At 32.8% G+C, this 14,607-nt stretch overlaps 1 protein-coding gene across 3 annotated transcripts; it reads left to right on the top strand.

Annotated features, from left to right (window-relative positions):
• The first annotated feature begins 8,976 nt into the window (after positions 1–8,976).
• LOC135583224 (probable inactive receptor kinase At5g58300) lies at positions 8,977–14,607 on the top strand. Of its 3 annotated transcripts, XM_065135295.1 has the most exons (4): positions 8,977–9,271; positions 9,471–9,562; positions 10,600–11,949; positions 13,789–14,607. In XM_065135295.1, the coding sequence occupies exons 3-4, from the start codon at positions 10,677–10,679 to the stop codon at positions 14,415–14,417; spliced, it is 1,902 nt and encodes a 633-aa protein (XP_064991367.1). In that variant the 5' UTR covers positions 8,977–9,271; positions 9,471–9,562; positions 10,600–10,676; the 3' UTR covers positions 14,418–14,607. The 3 variants fall into 3 exon arrangements, with proteins under 3 accessions (XP_064991367.1, XP_064991368.1, XP_064991369.1); XM_065135296.1 differs by lacking the exons at positions 8,977–9,271; positions 9,471–9,562 and adding an exon at positions 9,599–9,940; XM_065135297.1 differs by lacking the exons at positions 8,977–9,271; positions 9,471–9,562 and adding an exon at positions 9,599–9,971.

Raw genomic sequence — 14,607 nt, 5'->3', positions numbered from 1 at the left:
CAGTGAAATGCTCATAAACAATCTCAGAATCTTGAGTTGTCATAGGTATCTTTCATGACAATGAGAAACCTGTTTCCTTTTCAGATAAATCTGACATTAGTTACCAAGGATATATATATATATATATATAGATAAAGCTTTGGATCATATTCACCTCAAAGAAGAATCATATTTACCATTAACTTATGGAAAGTCTTTAGCTTTCTCCTTCCTTTCCATCCTCATACTGTGGTTCAAACGTATGGTACGCTAATATCTTAACAATAATCTTTGGGTGTTAGAGTTGCTTCCTTCAATTATATCTTCGAGAAGGAGTCTGAATTAAATTCTGTCATGAGTTTGAGGACTACAATGAACTTTATATATGTATGATTCATGACTTTGCAAAGAGTCTTATTTTTGTCTCACTTTATAATTTTACCTTTGTGCTAATCAGCTTTCTATTCAATCGTTTCAGATGGGTTTAGTCTGATCGAGAGATTGCTTGGTTTAGTTTGGGTTGATGTATATCATATTAATGAACAGATTATACCTTCCTTTTAGTTTGGGATCGAGCGGTTTGAGATGTGGTTGCTATCCTTTTATTTGAGATCCTTCCCTTCTCCTTCTCACACTTTTAGTTCTTCTTATCTTTCTTCTCCTTGGTCTTCTTCCTGGAATCATTATTATACGTGAAACATCAATGTAAGTAGTATATTGTTCAAGTTTAGGTGTATATTCGATGAATATAGTAGGGTTTCAAAAATATAGTAGCATGATAAATATCTAGCTAGGGTTTCTTATGGCCTTATTTATTTTATTTTATTTTTACTATTTTATTTGATATATTAATGTTTTATTACTATTTAACTAATTTTTTTTATTTTTTTTATATTAAAATGATTTATGTGAAAAAGTTACTTATCTTCTTGTATTTATTATTAGTACTATGTTCTAATGATCTCATTGTAGGGATGATCCATCCAGTATTTTTTTGTTCTTGATGACATTGATAGCTATAGAATATATGTGAGACATTAAGGTTATGTTAAAGAAGTGCCTGCTGATAGCTCACAAAATATGGACTTGAATTGCTCATTTTATTATGATGAAGATGATGATTTGTCTGAAAACAAAAGTGGCTGATGAAGAAAGGATAAGACAAGTGATTGAAGGTGACATAAACATTAATATTTAGTCTATTTGATGTTGTTAGTCAAGATATGTATAATAATAACTATGAAGGAACGACGGCTGAATATAGCACTTACTAGTCAAGATGATGGCTTGATATTAAATGCTATGATGATTCCTTATGCTGAAGACGATGAATTTGCCTCAAATAATCTTTCCATTTGTTAGGTATATGTGATATATACATGTTATTAATGATATTAGGTTATACAATAATGTCTTATCTAATTTTAATTTTGTACAGGTATTTTTAGATAAAGATTAATTCAAAAAAGTATTGAATGAGTATGTTATTCATATAAACTTTAAGATCAAACATATTGCAAGTAGATGGTATAAGATAAAAAAAACCTAATTTGGATAATAGTAACTTGTGATGGAATCAGATAGTTTCAAAATTACAAAGTTTATATAAGTGCACCAATATAATTTGTCAAGATTAAATAGGAATCAAAAGAATGCAATATTTCTTTTCATTACAAAGCAAATTAAAGAATAAGTTTTGACAAATGATTATTACATATATTAAAAAAATTTAGAGTAATTGTATCTTACAAAAAGGCTTATATGAGATATTGCATTTAAGAAAGTTTATGGTGACTTCAAACTACTCATATGATAATGTAATTTCATTTGTAAAGGAGTTACAAATTCATTACTACAATACTCATATTGAAATATTAATGACATTAGAATTATTTATAAAGAATATTTTGAGCATGTCTTAAGAGTTTTAAGAATTATATGCGACTTGTTTCTAATATTGATAATGAACATAGTAGTTTAATGATGATTATAATTATCGATGAAGCTAATAAATATTTTCTAATTATATTTGCTATCATCGAGATTGAAAGTAAAAATTCATGAGAGTGATTCTATTTTTTGAAAAGCAAATCATACTTATTACATAGTTCATCTTTTGAAAAATCTTGTGACCGAAAAATATAAATTCATTATTGAATTGTTCGTGGGTTACTTATTTCTTATATGATTGAAATTATAAGAAAATTGTTGGTCAAATGGTTCTATCTGTATTGTCTAATAGGCGACAGATTAAAAGTTTAAGGAGAAGTGATAGTACTTACTGTAGAGTTTTCCTCGTAATGAATTATAAGTAGATATTGTGTGAGACAGTTATGGTAGAAATGGATAAAAAATATTATTCATGTAGTCATTTTGATATCTATGGAATACTATGGTCTCATGTCATGTCATGATAACTATTGGGTATAAAAATATTAATTCATATTTATTTTGTGAAAAATATTATACAATTGAAACTTATAGGATGGTCTATAATGATAAAATCTTTTTCACTAAAATTAAGTTATATTAGATATAATAAGAAGATAATTTTATATTATTATCATTGAGATGTATATTATAGGTTGTAAGAAGAAAAAAAGCGAATCTACATTAAGAGAAATTGTTGCACGTGCTAACAATATGAACATAATCGTCAGTCATATAAATTTTCACCTGTGTAAGAATTGGTAACAATATTATTTTATGTTTCATTATGTAATTTTGAGGCATTTGAATACGATAATATATTTTGGGTCATTTTTAAAAATTTTAACCTATTTATGATTGGATTTTACAAAAAAAGAGATATAAATGTTTGAAAAAATCAAAAAAGTATCATTCAAGCCCTCATAAGTTAGTTTCAAGATTTCCTAAAGGTTTGAAATCAAAACTCAAAAAATGAGACCAGTTACACTTAGTTTAAAGAAGGCTATACTAATTTTGAGATCATACTAAAAAAGGGTGTAACCCTATTCAAAATATGTGTAATTGGGTTTAAAGTTATTGTTTTAAGGTACAAACATACCACTAGACATAATCAAGATGTCCATAACTATGATTTTTTCTTGAAGAATTTTAGCCTATTTATGGCTAGATTTTTCAAAAGAAGTTAGTTATTAATGTTTCCAAAAGATAAAAATATCATTTTGAATAGGTTTACACTAATTTTGGGTCCTGTTTAAAAAAAGTATAATCCCATTTAAAACCAATGTAATTGGGCTTAAATTGATTTTTAGAAGGTACAACTTATCTCATATGAATAAATTGACATAATTAAGATGTTGCATGTAAAAAGTTCAACTTGAAACCTCCAAATACTCTGTAAGTGTGTTTTTTTAGAAAAAATTAACCTATTTATTACTGGACCTTTTCAAAATGAGATATTAATATTTTAGAAACTCAAAAAAAGGCTCATTTAGAACTCATTTTCAAGTTTTTCTAAAGGTTTGAAATCAAAACTAAAAAAAACTAAGCCAATTATATTGATTTTGAATAGATTTACATTGATCTTACAAATCACTTGCAAATATTTATCCATCAATGACAGAAATATGTCTTTTGACAAATATATCTATTAGATTAGTCCACATATTTACAAAATAATTACACAAAATCTCACTTTCAAATAATTGTCCATCAACATATTCATTATCTAACTTATCAATATACTTTCTTGTTACTTTACAAATCACTTACAATAATTTAGTTCTACATCAGCTATAAATCAATGTCAAATCAAGAGCCATAATTTAGTTACAGAAATATTTCACAAAAACATTTATTCATCAAAATTGAATCTGTATTCTGCAATTAGAATCCTTTCGTGTCCTCCTACTTGAGTTTTAATGAAAATTCTAAAAGCAAATACTCACATGTACTTTATAAGCCAAACTCAATTTGACCCTATTGAAGTTTCAATGGGATTTCAGTTAGATCCTAATCAAGCTAAATTAAGATCAAGCTAAAATCAAGTTAGCTTAAGCCTAATCAAGCACAAAGATTATATTCAAGTTAGCTCAAGCTTCACTTAAATTTGGCTCAAATTGAGTTCCGATGGAAGTCCAACTCAACTTAACCAAGTTTCGGCTCAAACTCCAATTCAAATCCAATTTGATTAGACCCACCTTGAGCTTATTCGAATCTAAAGAGGTTAGGTCCAACTAGAATCAATGTGGCTCCAAATCCTAAATGCATTAAGATTCTAGATGTTCTAAAGATATTAGAACTCTCTATAGTCTAACTAGCTAGGATTCCACCCCTATTTCAGTTATAAAAGGATGAGAGTTTCATTTAAAATATTTTAATATAATCTAAGTCATCATCCAACCAACCCTAAGCTGAGAAGCTGAGAAGAGAGGAGAGAAGAAAAGAATGAGAAGAGGAGGACACCAGCAATGCCCTTCTTTCTTCTATCTAGCCTTTTAGCCAACCTAGGACAATTTCCTAACTAAGAGTAGTAGAAGAAGAGGAGAAGAGGAAGAAAGCCTTAGCGGCTCTTTTCTAGCAACAATCTTATGATCTGCCATGGAATTCTATACCAAAGAACCATTGCAAAACTAATAACTTTATCTTTGTCTTTGACATCCAAAGACATAATAGCAACCTCAACAAATAATAGTCCTATTGAGGTATTATTGGATTAGTAAAAGGATGGAAGGAAGGGAGAGAATTGATAACAACCTATATTCCACTGTGATCTATCGATACTTATCATATGATAATTTATGAGCAATCATTATCTAGAATCTTTCATTTATTTTTTTATTTAGGCACTTTAAATGCATAATAATAGTAAATTAATTTTTTCTTTCTGAGTTATATTTATTGCAATAAAAGTGTAACTTTATCAAAACTTCGATGAGATGGTTATTGATAGCAAACAATATTTTCCTATGAGGAAATCTCTCGTTAAGGAAAATCCTCCCTCTTAACCTATATAAATAGGAAGAGAACATGTGAATGCAATACAACTTCTTTCATAATTTGTATCTTCTATTCTCTTCTAACAGTTACAAGTTGATAGAGTGTCAAACCCAAATAGTATATGAATCATTCGTGATAAAAATTACATAATCATTAGATTGATATATTATATATTATTTAAACTAAAAATTTTAGAATTATGTAATACTCACAAAGCATTTTGTTTTGGACACAGTTACTCGATAGATTTTTATAATTTTCATCCATAACGTTTTAATTAAGTTAAACCAGAGTGTAATTATTTAGTTCAGTTATGATCATTCGTTCATATATAAAAAATATACATTTCTATCTAACATGATAATATTGAAAAAACCTATTATTCATTGTTAACAAATTATTAAACTTATCTTAATAATGATATCCATGTCTACAATTTTTTTTTTCAAAGTTTTGTCATCATGTCATAGTATCATATTGTCAACTTAAATGGTAGTATCATTAACTTATTACACAACTTCATGTTGTCATCAAACGTTTGTATAGTCATATCATTAACTTTATTCTTCTCTTCCATATTCTTCTCATGGTTTCTAATGCCCTCATGAACAATTATAAGAATCTCCTTGACACTCTCTTCCATTTTTGTGCATCCAAAATTTTCACCATAATAACTACCTTGAACCCAATTTTATCCCCCTCAAATTTTGTGATAGTTTTATCTAACTCAATCTTCTTATTCTTCTTCTCAACACAATAGCTCTTCTTAGTTTTTCTTTTTCTTTACTTCCTCAAATTGTTAGGACTGCGACCTATACTTAATTTTATTAGATATATAATTCATTTTTATTCTAAATTCTCCTCGTTACCAAGGAATTCGGTAATGATATCATTGAGCTCATGTTCTACTAAGGTTATAAGAAACCTGCTAGGCTTCCCATGATATCGATCACAAGATTGGCATTTGGAAGTAGCATCACATAGAGTTGACTTTGCTATTAGGACAACCTCAGGTGCAACATCCGGTAATTGGCCTTCCTCCATTGAAAAATCTTTTTGTGGTACATCATCAACTTGTATATCCTATATAATAGGTAAAGGGTTAAATCACCTTAATATCATAATAACGCTATGTATGATGATAACAAATGATATGAATATTTGCCAAGCACAATACATGCTTACAAAACCATCAGCCATCAAGATAAATGTTAACATACTTGAAGATGTTTATTAAAATATTAATTCCTCATACATGTAATAGGGGTAAGCACTCTCTTAAATAATCAACAAATAACATCTTGTTTCATTTGACTCTATATATTCTATCTCTGACTATTAAATTTTTCTTAAAATAAAAAAATTATCATCCAGTTGAACTCATTTAAATTATCACACACACACACACACACACACACACACACACACATATATATATATACATATATATATATATATATATATATATATATATATATATATATATATATATATATATATATATATATATATATATATATATATATATACATATGTATATATATATATGTATATACATATGTATATATATATATGTATATACATATATATATACATATATATATATACATATATATATGTATATATATATATGTATATATATATGTATATATATATATATGTATATATATAAATACATATATATACATATATATATACATATTATATATATATATAATATGTATATAATATATATATATATATATATATATATATATATATATAATATGTACATTTGATAAAAAGTCTCAAATATCCTTAATATTATCATTTTTACAATATATACAATATGTACAATAGATATATCCTTAATATTATCCTTTATAGCTCCTATGAATATAATAAGCTCTAAATAACATGACTAAAATTAATTAACAATGATAAATTTATAGTTATTAGATCCTTAAAAGCCTAAAGTTAACTAAGAATAAATTACAGAAAAATTAACTATAATTTCCCCTTTGCTATCAAATTTCAATAAAAATACACATAAATTTATATGAAATACCTACTTAATATCCTTGGTCGTCAAATTTCAAGTACACTCATATTTATATGAAATAACTATTTATATGAAGTTTGGTTTGTAGGAATCAATTTAGGATTTTTACAAATGTTGAGAAAACCCTATAGGGTTAATTGTAGGGATATCATGAATAGAACTTCGAAAGGGAAATACTATCAATAAAGACCTTACGGGCACTTCCTCCTAGGTTTTTTTATATTGGAGATCCAAGGCAAAGATAAAGAGATAAAAGATGAAGATGTCTAGATAAAGAATAGTACATATGAAGACAAAGCTAAGGTGAGAGTTCAAATGTCAATATAATTTTAGAAGAAAAATATCGTATCAAGGAGAAGATCACATAAGTAGTTGAGTTTTTACCTTGATTCAAATCAATATTATCTTCTTAAGACTAAATCCAAGACTATTTTGCTCTTTTTAGAAAAATGAGGCTCTCTTCGGGAATAAATAAATAAGGGATGTTTTTAAAAAAAAATTAATTTTAAAGATATTTTTAAGGCAATCTCTCAACATTTTATATGTATTTTCAATCCATGTCTTTTGAGGTATATATTATACCATCTAATGACCTAAATATTCCTTTTCACCTAGAGAACTATCTTATGAGAAGTGGTTGAGTTGTTAAGGAAAATTAAGTAGGACAATTAATTCTTAGGGTAGGAAGGCACATTAACAAAGGCGGGTTAGTACAGAATCGAGGACATAATTTATAGCACCATGCTCAGATGCCCTAACTATGCTGTCATCTCCATCTTCATGTTCCAGTAACTTGTTTCACAATCCATTATCACAAAGTCAAGGACAAGCAGGTGGTCCTTCATTCATTCTTCAATGACATTTTTCTTTTAGCTATAATATATATATATATATTCATAAATGTACTCTTAGGTAAATGTGCTTAGTCAAACCATTGCATTCTTTAGTTTGGAGTCATAATATATGTAAGAAAATCATGTTAATCATAATGGAATACAAGGTCCATTTAATTGATGCAAGAGCTAGATAGCTTCTATAGAATAGTTAAAACACAAAGCAAGGCACTAATGTGTATTAAGTATAGATGATATTAACTGCAAATATATATATTATATGAGTTAACTATGAGCAGAAACACTATTTGTATTATGAGTTTAAGTATGATTAACCCTAGTGAGGATAACACAGTACATAGATTAATGTACATATTCATATTGCTAGAAGCAGAAACACTATTAGTATTACAATTAATTATGATATTATTCTTTAATAATTAAACACAATAAGATGATTTTACTGATTACAACACATAAGCATGTAATATGCATTTGACAATCAAGTATAAGATCAAGCATTTAATAAGATGGGATCAGTACCAATAATTGTGCTTAAACAAAAGAAATGCAAGTGTCATCATCCATCATCAATAACTTAATGGCTTTCAGCTCCTACTGTAACTCATACAGATCATGTAACAGTAGCTTTCACAATGCCAATGAGATTACCTAATCCCCTCCATTGACTTCTTTTGTTTGACAAATCACTGTCATAAACAAAGTGTATGGTTGAGAAAGCCAACAAGTTTCTCTTGGCTTCCTCCAATTTTCTACTATGGCATCACTAAGATTCAAAAGGATACAACCAAAACACACACATGTCAGCATCTAAAAATTAATGCATTTATATATCCTCACACCATGGGATTTGTTTCTTGTTTTTTTCCCTCTTTCTAACCACAAAACAATTTATGTGATCACATTGCCAACAGTGGCAGTACAAAGGATCTTTGGTGTCATGCTGTGGACTTCCAACCCAATGATGAGTTGTGTACGACTACTACTATTACTACTACTACCACCAAGTCTATGACTCGTAACCACCAAAAGGTCGCCAATCTGACGGCTACGATCACCTCCGTATCGTGATTTCCGCGACTCGTGTCATGCACGTGATTGAATGCAATGCCAAAATGGTAATTTACTTATCTTTCTCGGGCATTTTCCTGAGAAGCCGCCTCCTTTTACCACCCGCGTGTCTGTAGAGCGGCTCCGAGTCGAGCTCCGGTGGTGGACTCGGTTGCTTGAGGAGCGGATCTCGGGAGAGATGTGGAAAGAGGATCTCGAGGGCGGGAAAGCTTCGTTCGTAGCTCGGGCCGTGGGGAGATATCTAAAGGTGGGATTTTGATGCGGTGTCTGCGGGTTCCGTGAGACGTCTTCCATTTCGGCTCCAGTGGCCGATCGGAAGCTCTAAACAATCTCGTTTTTAGATTAGCTCCGTGGACTCTACGGTGATTGGTGTGGTTTTCGAGGCGAAGTCGAGGTTCCGGTAAGAACCCCCCGTTTCTTTCTTCGTATCTTGGTGGAGTACACTAACTGTGGAGCAATTATATTGCGCTGGTCTGTTCATAGTTTTTTACTAGTTTCAGCTTCAAGGTTTTGGTCGGTATGTTTCAATTCAGTGTTCAGTGACCTTTACAGTCTTCTTTCTTCGAATGTGTCTCGAACGTCTGCATCTCTGCTTGCAGGTTCCTGCAGATCTCGAGAGCTGTACTGGTGATTCCTCTGCGAAATGCTTAAGGGAAACAATTGTATGACCATGTTCTCCTCTTTGAATCAGGTCAGAGTCCAAGGCTTGAGCTCCTTCTATTAGAAAATGTGATTCGACTATGCTTATCCTTCTCTCTCTCTCTCTCTCTCTCTCTCTCTCTGGTGGTTTCTCTGTGTGCCTTTTTGATGGGTGGGTCTACCATGAGCCAGGCTGGTTCATGTTACCACATCCATCGGTTGGTTGAGTCCCCCTGCTTGGTCCAAAGCAAACTCCAAGCTCTTTTTCCTTTCGTTGGTAAGAAAAGGGGAAAAGAGAAATATGAATGTGCCTCTGCTTTTGATATAGGATGATCTTGTAGTGTAGTGATTGTTTCTTTTCTCAAATGACGCTTCACTTTAGTGGATTAGATTCAACGGAGGGTAGATTATGTGGAAAGGCTCGTTGCAGGTTTGCTCCTCTTTCGTCTTGTTGCCTGCTGGTACAAATTCTTTGGCCAAGCTTTCTATATGCTTTATAATGAAAATCTTCTTTGTGGCTTTTTTTCTCCCTTACCTAAAATTCTGGTGTTCTCTTTGGGAAGAATCTTGTTCTTCATCTTCAAAAAATGATGAATTTTCCCCTTTAGTAGTTCATAATCTAGTGCAACTAGACCAGGTTATCTAAGGAATACTAGAGATGCCAGACAAAGAGAAGAATGCTTTCTTAGGAAATAAATATTTGAACAATCTGCAGTTTGAGGTGGCTTCCCACCTAGCAATTATTAGGAAAAGTGTATTTACATTCGTAAAGAGGATCTTTTTCGGCTAGTGAACTTTGTGCTTATACAGGGAAGTAGAACTTAGGATGTTTGAGAAGATCATGAAGGAGAATTGGAGATAATATAGGTACTGGTCATTGATATAGTGAAATATTTTTATTTCTTTGTTGATTAATAGATTCATTGTAGAAGTATATACTTCTCTTTAGTGTTGGCAATCAAGTAGGGCTACTCTTTAGCTTTAATGAATTCGATCACTCTTTTCTTCTGACTTATTTCTTTTAAGGTTATATTTGACGCTACTGCTGTGAGCATGTTCTAATTCCTTTTCTTTTTCTTCTGTTTGCAGTAGTCAGGGATGAAGATCTGTGTATAATTTCAATTGATTGTAGTTGATGTTCTCGTGTCAATCACTTCTGGTTAGCTATGGATCACCGGATTGTTTTCTTATCGATTCCTTTGTTTGTCCTCCTCCTATGTCTTCAAACTTCGGCTGCTGGTAACTTGACTTCTGATATGCAAGCCCTCCTTAAGTTTGCTGCATCTGTACCTCATGGCCGGAAACTAAACTGGAGTTCTCGGACACCGGTCTGCTCCTCTTGGGTTGGTGTCACATGCACACCAGATCGAACCCGTGTGCAGAGCCTCCGTCTGCCCGGGGTTGGGCTCTTTGGCCAAATCCCTGCTGACACACTAGGTGAGCTTGGTGCCCTGGATACCTTAAGTCTTCGATCCAACCACCTTGTCGGAGATCTCCCTGCCGATGTCCCATACATTCCTTCTCTTCGTTTTTTGTATCTTCAGCACAATAATATATCTGGAATTATACCTTCTTCCCTCTCTTCCAATCTCACATTCCTCGACCTCTCCTACAACTCTTTCATCGGAGAAATTCCATTGACAATTCGAAATCTTACTCAGCTTACTGCATTGTATCTCGAGAACAATTCTCTTTCTGGACCCATCCCTGATCTTCAACTTCCCATGCTACAGCATCTGAATCTAAGCTACAACAATTTTAGTGGGCCTATACCAGTATCCCTCCAGAAGTTCCCTGCCGAGTCGTTCCTGGGGAACCCTCTCCTCTGTGGGACTTCTCTAGCACAATGCTTTGCAATTCCTCCATCTCCACGATTATCACCAACTGCACTACCTATAAAGCCCAAAAAGAGTTTTTGGAAGAAACTAAGCACAGGGGTTATAATAACTATTGCTGCTGGAGGATCAAGCCTTCTATTTCTGCTGCTGATTATAATCCTGGGATGCCTTTCGAAGAGAAAAAGTAAAGGTGGCAGTGGTGCACCAAAAGGAAAGGCTTCAGTCAGTGGAAGAAGTGAGAAAACTGAGGAATACAGCAGTAGTGCTATGGAGGCAGAGAAGAATAAGTTGGTTTTCTTTGAGGGATGTACTCACAGTTTTGACTTAGAAGATCTGTTAAGAGCTTCTGCTGAAGTTCTTGGAAAAGGAAGTTATGGGACAACGTATAGAGCTGTTCTTGAAGATGGGGTGACAGTGGTGGTGAAGAGGTTAAAGGAGGTGAGGGTGGGGAAGAGAGAGTTTGAGCAGCAGATGGAAATAGTAGGAAGGATTGGGCAACACCAAAATGTAGTGCCACTTCGTTCTTTTTACTACTCCAAGGATGAGAAGCTTTTGGTCTATGACTATGCCCCTTGCGGGAACCTCTCTGCGCTGTTGCATGGTATAATTTCCAAAAACCTACTCTGCTTCTCTGAATGTTTAGTTTGATAAAAATTTTGTTTGAAACCAATGCTGTCCCTTAATGTTACATTGAAGTTCTTAACCAAGTTTGCATCATAAATTGCACATATAAGAGTCAAATACTCCTGCTTTTATTTGAAATTACTATGCAAAATTACAAGTCTGATTGATATATATATATAGTGGCTGTTTGATTATGTTCTTTGAGTTTTATTTTGCATACATTATGCTAAGCTTGTGTTTCTCTATATGATGAATGCTAAGATTCCTCACCCAATAGAATGAATGCATGGTTACTAAGTCACCTTTAAGCTGACCCTCTATGATGCCTGCAAGTTCTCATGTTCTCTCTCTCTCTCTCTCTCTCTTTTGTGACCCATAGAATAATGATTCAGTATGATAGATGTTATTTTCCATTTAACAAACAAATTATCATAATTCTACCTTCTAGTGTGGAAACAAGTACATCAATAATTGAGGGCATTTTCGTAATTGAAGATACCGATAATTTACATGTTGAACATAGAAACTTCTTTTGTGCAAATTGCATGTTAAAATCATTAGTTTCTGCTGTTTAGGGTGCTGAAGTTCAGGATCATTTTTATTGTGAACTTAGAACATTTCTACCATGGTACCACCAAATTAGCACAAAGCTAAATGCAGAATACTTAAATCCATCAAACACAAATATAAAAAGGAGGATCTCAGAATTACTCTTACCTTTCAACTTTCTAGACAATTTATCTCTAGCCTCTATCATACTTGAATCATAATTCAATTAAGAGGAGTATCATCTGCACTATGTGCTTGGACATGAATGTCGTTTATGGTCACTAAGACTTCTTTCTCATCACATTTTGGACTACATTATATTTAATTCATTGTTCAAGACTTCTACTGTAATTTATATGTCCTACTTGCTATTTAATGTATTCTTCTTCATTTGAAGGGATTGTGAGCTAGTTAAGAAAAAGGGAGCATCTTTTTCTGCTAAAACAGAGTGATGAAACTCCATAGCTGAGATCATTGATGCAGGATCATATGGTCTATTTTATTATATCTTCAGGGTCCTTGTTAGGAGAATGACTTCTTAGATGCACTAGTGAGGTTCCAGAATATTTTAATTTTGCTTCCTTTGCTATTTCTTTGTAGATCTGCTGGAACAAGGTCTTAGATTTTATCCAAGTTCCTATCCACTACTAATTTTAAACACCTAATACTTGTCAGGAGTCTTAGTAGCCAGATCTAATTCATGGAAGACATGTTTGTACTTGAAGCTGCTAAGTGTACATATTATTAAGGTCTGCTTGGGTACCTTTTCAGCGAACGCACCTTACAAAACACAATCAAACCCAAGTTGAATTGGTTTTGATTTGAATTGCGGATATTTAACAGTGTCTGTAATACATGCATAATCTTTTCAAATATAACTCAAGAGGGGAAATTATAGAAAATGAAATTTAGTTTATAATTGCTAGGGAATGTCAGACATAAGTTGTGACCATATGGGATAAACGACGGAGATATAATATGTAAAATGCACATTCAACCAAAATTCATGCTTCATGATATTTTCTATGCTTGTTAGATGAACCATGTTAATAAGATATGTCCAAGTGTAATTTATCATCAGAGTTTCCATTTATACTGAATTTTGAAGATTTCTCTTTTGACATAGAATACCTACTTCCATATAAAATGAAACTTAAACAGACTGAATTGCTATTCGGATTGGAGTTTTAAACATCAAATTTCCTGCGTTACCATAATTCTTGAATATCTGAGAGATCATTCCTGTTTGTCCATCTGTAATGTGCAGGAAGTAGAGATGCTGCAAAAACTCCCTTGGACTGGGACTCCAGGGTGAAGATCTCACTTGGTGTAGCACGAGGAATTGCCCATATTCATGTTCAAGGAGGTGGAAAGCTCATCCATGGCAACATCAAATCATCAAACGTGCTTCTGACTCAAGAACTCAGTGCTTGTGTCTCTGAGTTTGGTCTTGCCCTGCTCATGAATTGTGCAGCAACACCGTCAAGAATTATGGGCTACCGCGCACCTGAAGTCCTTGAGCAACAAAAATCAACTGAGAAGTCTGATGTCTACAGCTTTGGAGTTTTCCTGCTTGAGCTACTCACTGGGAAATCTCCAGTTCAGACTCCGGGCCATGATGAAGTGGTAGACCTACCTAGATGGGTCCAATCTGTGGTGCGAGAAGAGTGGACTGCTGAAGTTTTTGATGTGGAGCTGATGAAGTATCCCAACATCGAGGAGGACATGGTTCAGATGCTTCATGTTGCAATGCAATGCGTTGCAAGAGTTCCAGATCGACGACCCACGATGGAAGATGTGGTTAGGATGATTGAGGATGTTCGGCACTCGAACTCAGAGAGCCGACCATCCTCAGAGGAGGAGAAGGCTAAGGATGACAATGACCAAACACCATGAGGTCTGCCAGTAGCAGCTTCAGTGATTTAGCAGTTGCTTATCAAGAAATCTTGTACAAGCAAAATAATAACATTGAGTGCTTGGGGAGATACACATGCATGGCTTTTGCTGAGCTTGATTAATGTCAGTAGTTGCTTTGGGTTTATTTATACACACTGTGGTTGATAATTTTCATTGTTCTATTTGTTTC

The sequence above is a fragment of the Musa acuminata genome, chromosome BXJ3-1 (genome assembly GCF_036884655.1).
Source record: "Musa acuminata AAA Group cultivar baxijiao chromosome BXJ3-1, Cavendish_Baxijiao_AAA, whole genome shotgun sequence".
Classification (NCBI taxonomy): domain Eukaryota; kingdom Viridiplantae; phylum Streptophyta; class Magnoliopsida; order Zingiberales; family Musaceae; genus Musa; species Musa acuminata.
Note: the sequence above shows the minus strand (reverse complement) of the source record. Positions and strands in the feature narration are given on the sequence as shown.

Coding starts and splice junctions, on each gene's coding strand:
- LOC135583224 (XM_065135295.1), top strand. CDS start 10,677: ATGGATCACCGGATTGTTTTCTTATCGATTCCTTTGTTTGTCCTCCTC. Junction 11,950..13,788: donor CCTCTCTGCGCTGTTGCATG/GTATAATTTCCA, acceptor TGTAATGTGCAG/GAAGTAGAGATGCTGCAAAA.